At 48.4% G+C, this 10063-nt stretch overlaps 1 protein-coding gene across 1 annotated transcript; it reads right to left on the bottom strand.

Moving 5' to 3' along the window:
- Positions 1 to 248: 248 nt before the first annotated feature.
- LOC102562311 (olfactory receptor 10A7) lies at positions 249 to 1184 on the bottom strand. Its single transcript, XM_006262607.1, has one exon. It carries the CDS (start codon positions 1182 to 1184, stop codon positions 249 to 251), a length of 936 nt encoding a protein of 311 aa, XP_006262669.1.
- Between the last annotated feature and the right edge of the window lie 8879 nt (positions 1185 to 10063).

The following is a 10063-nucleotide window of genomic DNA, read 5'->3' as shown; positions in this document are numbered from 1 at the left end:
ATTGCAGGAGATGAAATCCAGCTCACTCACAGAGAAGTGGCATAGAAAGCAAAAATTAGCTTTAAAAAATTCAATTTTCCATTGATAAACTTAGTCATTGGAAAATTTTCAACTATCTTAACTTCTGTACCCTAGGCTAACAGCTTAAGCATGACTTTCACTTCCACTTCCTTGCACTACCCCTTTCAAACGTTCTAAAGGGACCAGGTCATTCTGATACGGTTCTCTTTCCCTTGTACTGATAACATTTATGATGACACCTTCCTGCCTAAAGCCCTCATCACAGCTCCCTTCACTTCTTTGTTCCGGAGGCTGTAGATCATGGGGTTGATCATGGGAGTGATGACAGCATAAAACAAGGAGATCATCTTGTCTTGCTGGGCTGAATGGCTTGTCTTAGGCCACATGTACATAAAGATGGCTGCCCCATAGAAGAGGGATACCACAGTCAGATGTGAGGCACAGGTGGAGAAGGTTTTGCGGCGCCCAGCAGCTGTAGTCATGCGGAGGATGGTGGTTAGGATTTGTGAGTATGAGACAAAGACCAAAGAGAGCGGGATAATGAGCACCAGTATGGCCACAGCAAAGATGACCAGCTCGTTGAGATAGGTGTCAGTACAGGCCAGCTTTAGCACCTGGGGTGCCTCACAGAAGAAGTGGTCAATTTGGTTGGACCCACAGAATGGCACATGGAAAGTGTAGACAGTCAGCACTACAGAGTGGAGGAAACCACTGACCCATGAAGCCACTGCCATCTTGCCACAAGCATAGCGACTCATCACAAGGGTATAGTTTAGTGGGTTGCAAATTGCTACATATCGGTCATAGGCCATGACAGCCAGCAGGAAGCATTCAGTCACCCCAAAAGCAAAGAAGGCATAGTTCTGCAGGGCACAAGCTACCAGGGAGATAGTGTGTGTCTGGCTCAGGAAGTGCACAAGCAGCTGGGGCACAGTGCTGGAGATGTAGCATATGTCAATGATTGAAAGGTTTCTAAGAAAAAAGTACATGGGAGTATCCAAGCGAGGGTCAATGCTGGTTATCACAATGATGATCCCATTCCCAGCCAAGGTGACCACATAGATGAGAAGGAATAGGGTGAAGAGCAGCTCCTGGCTCTTGGGGACACTGGCAAAGCCCAACAAGACAAAATCCCTCACCACAGTTTCGTTTTCAGCAGCCATCAAAAGGTAGTTGTGTAGAGAAGGTCATAGCAGATGAGGATGCTCCAAGCTCCATCCTTCTGACTCTGTAAATGAATACAGCCACCCTGCCATTCCTCCCTTCCTGACAAAAGTGAAAAGGTGGCAATCAACTCTGTGGAGGATGCTGGGCATTATGGTGTGGTAATTTCTGATTTTCCCTCCTATCAGGCCTGGACATCCCTGAACATGACACTGCTCAATGCTAGATGCTCCTCACTTCCTGCTCCTGTTCCCACTGCAAAGAAAAGAACCAATATGAACATCAGTGTTTCTAAATCTCTCAAACCAATGCTTTGATGTTGTCCATCTAATTTAATTTTACAGCCTGCTAATCTGGGATCTCTCAGCAGAAACATTGGACATGTCTTGGACATAAGCGAGGCACACTTGCTAGTCAGGTTCAGTTAAGCTGATTTTAAAATCACCCAGTACCAGAGTGTACAGACAGTCTGTAGGCAATTGATCAAATGTCTACAGAACTGATTTCAAGCTGGACCAGCAACAGAAGACGAGGAATCAGAAATGCCTTGTTAGCTTTCAGGGTCATATGTAAACTGACTTTTTTACTTAGTGTCATCCCACAATGCTGCTACAACAACTGGGGAGCAGAGAAAGAGGGAGAAAGTATAGCCAGTTTCTGGGAGAGTAGGAGGTACCATAGCAAAAATCAGAGAGGAACTTACAAATAAAGAGGAAGAGGGTGGATACATGGACAAATGAACAGGCAGCCAGAGACAGACAGATTTAGAACAATTCAGAAAGTCAGCAGAATGTTCCTCACTCAAGCTCTGAAACCTCCCTGAAGTGCTCAGACAAAAGATGTCCTAAGCATTATGGACCATCATTATTACTGGAAGTGTGAAAACTAGGGAGAGGCTGTCTCCTTTGTTCCCTGTATTTTTCTTCAGCATGAACTTGGATGAGGCAGATGCCAAGAATTCCAAAACAGGCAGCTCTAGAATGACTGCCCATTTTACCTGAGCTAGGAGAAAGCAAGTGAGGAAAGAAAAATCAGCAGAGAGAAATGATGTGTGTGCATGCATGTGCGAGAATGCACCTGCCCATATGCATGACAAGCTGCTGTCTTCTTTGTTCCCAGCTGTAAAGCAGTTGGCTCTGACATTCTCAAAAATAGGATACCTGGCTAGATGAAGTGACAGAATCTAACAATCCATATGCTCTTGTGCTGTTTTTTTTTAATAATGTATAATCCCACAGACCCAGGCATATATTTTGGTCCCCCCTCGACCTGCTTCTTTAATGCTTAAAGGGAAGTCACACTCTGGGCAGCTCAACCCTATCAGAGTGATCAACTTGGGCTTTCTGCAGACCCAGAAAAGGTTGCTGCATTGGTTGTACTCAAACAAATTATCACTTTCTTTGTGGCTGTCAATATACCTACGCAGAGTCACTGTGCTGATTACACTCAGGGCAGGTCTCCCTGAGTTTTCATAAGCTTTCTTCAGACCCAGCTGACAAAATGAAAAGCCAAACTTACACCCTATACAGTACTTGCACCTGTCATGATGGACATCTGAATGTACTAATAGAAGGAAACTAGTAGAAACCTATACCATGAACCAGATAGGTATAAGTTAGGAAATGCTACTTTGTGCAAAATGGATCTCAATTTTGTCTCAGAAGCTGTCTGCATCACAAATGCCTAGGAAAGAAGTTGAAGTGCTTACCTCCAGTAATGTGACGAGTGTGAAAGGGAAGGAACAGGATCAGAGATTCCAGGAATCCTAGGCATCAGGAGGAGCAAGGCATGTGCAACATGCACAGAAATATGTTGCTATTATAAGGGATATGGAGTTACCGAGAGCATTTGGGGGGGCCTTCTTCCTCCCAGTGGAAGCTGGAGGATAATAAGCCAAATCATAATAAACCAATTAATGCATACGTCTCTGGTCGGCCTGAATACTCCGAGTTGATTAAATCCCATGACAGGGTTTCAACCCAAAGGAGAAATAATATGAACCCATGGAAGCAACACATAAAGGTCAGCACTCCTGATGACCTTGCTGACTCTGATCAGGTTAAATATATTTACACCAGCTGAACCTGAACCCAAGGAATCCCTAAGCACTTAACCCATATGCAGGTAGCCCACATCAGTTACAACGTAAGCAGCAGACAACAGATTGGGTATGGAGCTGTTCTGCAGGGAACTGAATTATACTCTGATCCAGTACTCACGCACCTGGAGTGCACTGTATTGGCATCCAGCAGTCCCCACAGCTGCTGTCCCAGTTCTAGGCTGGCTGGCTCCTTCCTGCCATTTATTTCCCAGAAGCTGTATAGCTGTGCCCCCCCGAGGAGGGATCGAACTCTTGTGTCCTAGTTCCTAGCCCCACTTCTGCTCACCAGCCCTTGAATGACAAGTCAGAATTGTGCAAGTCAAAGATGATAGTAGACAGTACTATACAACTGCTCAGAGCATGGGCTGATTTTTATGCCACATAGGATTTTAGCATGGTCTAAAGGTACTGTAATGTGTAACAATGCCCTGTACATGATATGTTAGGCACTCCTGGTACTAGGCAACACTATTCTACATGGTGTTTATCTCCTGTTGAGATTGTATGCTTTTAGTTCAGCCTTTGGTGTGTACAATGAAGCTGGCTGCCCCTGTGGCTCCCTGTCTGATACTGCTGGAACACACAAACCCCTTGCAATACACCAATGTTTCCATGTTCATATCCTTGGCTTGTGCACTCATTAGGAGCTGGGAACAAGACAAATCCATCTCTGCCAAGCTGGGACCTGGGATCCACTGGATGCAGTTGGGTCTGGGGTAGGGGGGCCATAGCAAGGAGTATGTCAAAGCCAGTGTTGCACAATTTACCAATTGCTTAAAATGACATGGGATAAGGCAAGATGCCGTGTTTATTGATTAGAATATTCAAAAGAGCGCTCAAACATTCACACATTCTCACTCCCAATTACTCTGCAGATGTTATAGTTACCAAAGTCCATTGCTCAGTACTGCACTAGGTGGCCAGCCTAAGAGTACGAGATGAAGAGCGGGGCCTTGTCAGATGTGTGTCTGTGTTCCTGTGAAGTATGCAGAGTGTTACCCAACCTCTTGCTGTTAAGTCTCTCCCCTTTATAGGGGGCACCAAATTGGTGTTCAGTGACCGGTTCTGCCTTTCTTGACTCCGTGCCTTCTTTGTTTGAACCCCCAGTAATTTTCCATTCTGGTAAACAGATGAGTTTACACATGAGTGTTGTCCTTCAGAGCATCTGGCATATCTCGTATCTCCTTGCTGCGTCTGTTACAAGCTGTGTCTTCAGCCTCTCCTTGGAATTCTTCCGCCTTTTGGTAACCTGTTTGTCTGCACATCGTTCTTTCAATATTTTTCCATCCACTTCATACACATTTACTTCACACAGATGGGAGCTCCACTTACTCAAAAGGGAAGAAGAGAATTGTGTACTGGGGCGTGCAAAGCAGGCCCTATTCGATTTGGATTCAGATTTGGCCCAAATCAGGGACAGTGATTCGACTTGTTGATTTGGATCACTGTCCCAGATTCGATTTGGCTGAATCTGAATCTGAAGATTCAATGCTGATTCGGAGAATCAGTGAGTTGGACATAGACACAGCTTTAAAAGATTTTTCCACATACCTCAAGGTACCAGCACAGCTTGTGAACTCTGCAATGCTGGGGCAGATGGAGCATCCCACAGGAGTGGGGTGGGGGGGGACCCTCCACATGCTCAGCAGCAAACCTGGAACTGGATCAGAAGTACTTCCGGTCCACTTGCGGGTCTGCCGGGCAGCGCACTGGGCTCCCCTGCACCCCCCTGGCTCAGCGATCAGCCACAGGGGGACCCTGGATGCCCCACCCCGATCCAGGAGGCACCAATCGCTGAGCCAGGAGGGGCACGGCGGGCCCCCCAGCGCGCTGCCCAGCAGACCCGGAAGTGGATCAGAAGTGCTTCCACTTCCAGGTCTGCTGCCAAGCTCTCTAGGGAACCCCCTGTGCTCCTGTTGGACATTTAATGCACCCCAGCATCGCAGCACTCATGAGCCCCTACTACCTTGAGGTATGTAGAAAAAACATTTAAAGCTGTCTCTATGTCCGAATCTCCGAATCTTTCCAAATCGATTCAGAAGGTTCTGATTTGATTTGGAGAGATTAAAGGGTCCTCTGATTCAATTCAGATTCAGAGATTTGGACACCGAACTGGACCGAATCTCTGCCAAATCAAATCAGGGACTGAAGCTTTGCACAACCCTTGTGTGTACACAGCTATAAATTTGAATGAGGCCATAATTAAAGGGGAACTAGATCATGGATCAGCTCACCATGCAGAATTACATGCTATCTATCAGGTGCTCAAACAGTATGAGCACTCTCCTAAAATGGTATATGTGTATCCAGACAGTGAATTTTGGTGTAAAAGGATTGTAATACTGGATGTATGATTGGCAAAGGAACCCCCTTATAATGCATTCCCCTTATAAGTCTCTCTTGTCATTTTAAGCAATTGGTAAATTGTGCAACACCAGAGGTGAGCACAGACCTGCACTCATTCCTGGGGCCTGTGAGGGACACAGCAGGGGCCAACAGGAATGCAAGACCCATAGCCCTGGCTGTGAAACTATACCCATGATTTTCAACCTGGAGGTGCCACGAGGTCCGGCACAATGTTAGCACAATTTGATGTGCAAACGTGATTCATAAAATAAATCCAGCCAGAGTGATAAGGGGAACTGCAGCTAGAGAGGAGACTGAGGGCCACAATTTAACTCCTTGTCGGCCACATGCAGCCCATGGGCTACTAGTTAGACACTCCTGACCTAGGGGAACAAAATAAAGATGGCAGATATTTATCAGAAGCTGCCCTAAAGCCCAGTGTCCTCCACACACCACAACTATCTCCCCTGTAAGCCTTGGGGGAAGTAGCAGGGGCCCTTTTAATTCAGTGCTGACCCAGGACCAAGCCCAGAAAAATGTCCCAGGTACCTCTCTTTCTGGGAGGGCCGTGTGGGGCGGAGGGGACCAGGAAGTCCTATACAGCACAAAACAACTCCTGCCTGCTTTGGGCTGATCAGAGTCCTAATGCGGGAGGAGTGCACACAGGGCAGTTTTACTTGCCTGATGCCATGACAGCTGTGTCTATTGTGGCAACCCTGTGGGGTTTTTGTAACACTCCAGTTGAGAACCACTGCTCTAAATGATGATAAAGCAGCGAGTAGAAGGAGGAGGCCCCAACCCTGTCTGGTGGAAGTAGTTTAGGGTGAAATAGGATCATTCTGATATACCTAAACACCAGAGAGATGCCCAATAGGGGGTGCAGGATCTAGTCCAGTGTCCCTGACTCAATTACATTGGTACAGGGCCTGACACTGGCTGTTTTGTGATTACCAGGTTTTACATGTGTTGTTGCTGTTGCTGTTGTTCTTAAGAGTAGATGTCAAATTCCTATTATCTTCCTTTAAATTTTCAATTATTTGTATTATTAGTAGGTAGTGTTAATACTGAGAGGTAGTTATTAGTATTGTTAGTGGTTATAATTAGTAGTCATTAGAATTAGTGGTAGTTATTAGTCCCCCTAGAGTTTGGAGTTGTGTGGTAACAGTTATGGAGGTATGTTGATGTCCTTTTATAGTGTGGGTAAAGGCTTGCTAAGCATTCTCTTTCACTTCTGCTTCTCTTGGTTGCAATGCCTTGCACAATGATGTACATTTCCTCTCTTCCCACAGATCCCAGTACCACATGGTGTGCAGGAGCCACTAATTATCAGATCTCCACCAGGCACTCCCAGGACACCTTCCAGAGTTCCCAGCATCCCCTCTCCCCAGGATGAGGGCACCTGCAGAGAAAAGGGGAGTGGTTGTGAGAAACCACGTATGAGGCTGTGAAGCTACTGAAGAAGTTGCTGCTGCCGCCGATGGAAATGACAGGTGATGCTGAATGCCTTCTCCCATCCCCTCCTTTCTGAACTATCAGAGGGCCACTCTAGGGCACAGCTTCTGCCTTTCACTTTGGGGGTGGAGCAATTTTTTTTGCAGCTGGGCACAGGGGGATGTACACACCCATCATATTCAGGGGGACAGGGAAAGAAGGAATCTCTCCCAACTCTGTGCTCTGAGCACTATACCCACAGGTCCTTGGACCAGTGCCTGACAGCTAATGGTGCTTCAAGTCCCATATTGTTCTGGGAAAGGCTGCATTGATGAGGACTTGGCAGGATCCCTCCTAGGTAACCCAGGCCAGAATCTGAGGTGCCTGCCAGGGCTCTGTGAGTCAGGTTGCAGCAAATGTTGTGGAGAATGGAAAGGGCTTCCCAGCACCTTGGGAGTATAAAGAAGGATCCCTGACCTTCAGCCATGTCCCTGTATTCAGGGGAATGTGCTCTGTTTCCTGGGAGAGTGCTGGGGATTTAAGCAGCTCTTTAAATATTAGAAGATGTAAAAGATTCTTGCCCATAGAGAAATGAAATAAAAGGGACCAACAGCTGAGGGAGATGGAAAAATCTCCAGGACATTTCCAACTGACTACACATGTAGGGGCATCTGCAGAGAAAGGTATGAGCCCAAGGCGCTGCCCTACCTTTCTGGGGGGTGCATGCATCTGTGGCCTGCTGACAGGTGGCTCATGGGGCTCTTGGGCTTAGGGCTTTAGATACACAAACACATTCAAGAACATGCACTCTGGTAGTCTGTGTCCACATGTGTGTGTCCTGGCAAGTTTTTGCATGCTCCTGTGCTGTGGAGAAGGATCATGTATGTCTCTGAAAGCATGTGTAAATTGATGGCAAGTATATGCCTGCCTGGGTATTAGCTTTGACAAGTGTAAATACACCATTTCATGGGCTGTGTCTACAAGCTTTGGTGGCCAATGTATGCGTGCATATACGTGCACCTGCACAAGCCAACAAGTGGGAGGAAAAGAACCCAGCCACTGCTCACTTGCAGCACGGATCACTACAAGTGTTTTTCTTGCTAGAAGTATCCTACACACCAGGATCCCATCCTCATCCCCAGTCTGGTGTATCTGCAGGAATCTTGTCCTGGAGAGATCACGCCAGAAAAACAAGGGAACCACTTTATTAACGACTAACTACCCATAACCCTAAGCAGAACAGCAAACTGCAACACAAAATAATGAAGTTCAGGCAGCATTAGGATGGCCACTGAGGAATCCCCAGAATACAGGACATCCCCTTTGTGAGGGGTGAGACCACCAGCCCCCTCAGCCAATCAGCAGTATGGGGCAGGACCACTGCTGCCTCAGCCAATCAGCAGTGAGGGTGGGGCCACTTGACCCCCCCCCCTTTGGCCAATCAGCAGCAAGGGGCAAAACCACCACAAAAAGACTGGGAAAATGGCACCAGCCTTGGTTTATTGCTGACTGTTATAATAAAATATTAATTCCTTTATTTTGCACTTTTAATGACATTGAATGCAGACAGTAGCAATTTTGTTTATGAATACCAAATTAAAAAAAAGTAATTATCCACTGGGATCTGGTCACATTCCAACACAGCTCCATGTTTGGGAGCCAGGGGCATACACTGCACAGGGACTTCACCTCCCTCCTGTCAGCATTCAGCGCAGACACTGGGCACCCAAGGATCTGCCCTGGCCGCATTCTGGTCAGAGCTGGGCTGAGTGGGTTCAGTGGGCATTAGATGCCTGTGGCAGTATAGCCAGATGCCTGGTGGGCCTTTCCCTTCTTTCCCTGAGAGGCAGACAGGTTTGCCTCTCCCAGAGGAGAAATAATAGCTTAATAAGCTGGTCCAGCTGCCCAGGAGCCCAGAGATCCCTTTGTCCAAAGTTCTCCTTTCCCACACAGCAGGACACCCCAGGGACTCACCAGGCTGCTCTGTGGGTGCAAAGATGGTAACAAGAGCCTCCTCCCAGTCCCACCAGTGTTCCAGCAGATACAAATGTGGTTCTCCAAGCTGCCTGCTTTCAAAACCATTGCCTCATGCTGAGGCAGCACAGGGGGTGTGTGTACAGACCAAGGCCTGGACCTGGAAGATCAGCTGGACCTGGGGCCCAGGTCTACCTACACACACACACAGCCCAGGGTCAGGGAGCTCAGGCATGCAGCAGCACCTTGGTTCTTACTGTGCCTGCAGGAGTGCTTCTAGGGCCTCTGCCCAGGGGGACAAGGCTACTCGGGGCTGGTCTGAGGCCTTCACCCAGACCGAGCCCATGGGGGAGCTGATGTCCCCCTACCTCCTGGCCTGTGGGGGATCCCCAGCAGGGCCGGGGGGGGCAGAGATTGGGGGCCCCCACACCTGTCCGGCAGGTGCCCGTCTTAGGGCTCTGGAGGTGCAGGTGAGGGAGCTCCGGGAGGAGGTTAGCAGGCTGAGGGGGATCAGGGAGGCAGAGGATGAAATTGACAGTTATTTCCTTTCCCTGCAGGCCCAGGCACCGAAGGAAGAAGCAGCCCGGGGAGTGCCCTCCACAGCAGAGTGGCAGACGGTCACAGCCAGGACCGGAGCAGCTCGCAGTGAACCGGTACCAGCCTCTCCAGTCCGACTGGTGAACAGGTACGAGGCCCTGGCGACCCTGCAGGAGATGGAAGGGGAGGAGGAAACCCTTGGGCAAGAAGAAACACCACGTTCTTCACACTCTGAACAGATCAAGAGATCCATGAGGACCCAGAGGAGGAGGTGACGAGTGCTCATCATAGGCGACTCCATCCTGAGAGGTATGGAAGGACCCATCTGTCGCCAGGACCCCTCGGCACGAGAGGTATGCTGCCTCCCTGGAGCAAAGATTCGGGATGTGACGGAGGTAATCCAGGCCAGGATCAAGCCCACCGATTACTACCCCATGGTCCTAGTCCATGTGGGTACTAATGATGCGGCCAGGAGAACCCCCGATCACC

This window comes from Alligator mississippiensis, chromosome 5 (genome assembly GCF_030867095.1).
Source record: "Alligator mississippiensis isolate rAllMis1 chromosome 5, rAllMis1, whole genome shotgun sequence".
Classification (NCBI taxonomy): domain Eukaryota; kingdom Metazoa; phylum Chordata; order Crocodylia; family Alligatoridae; genus Alligator; species Alligator mississippiensis.
Note: the sequence above shows the minus strand (reverse complement) of the source record. Positions and strands in the feature narration are given on the sequence as shown.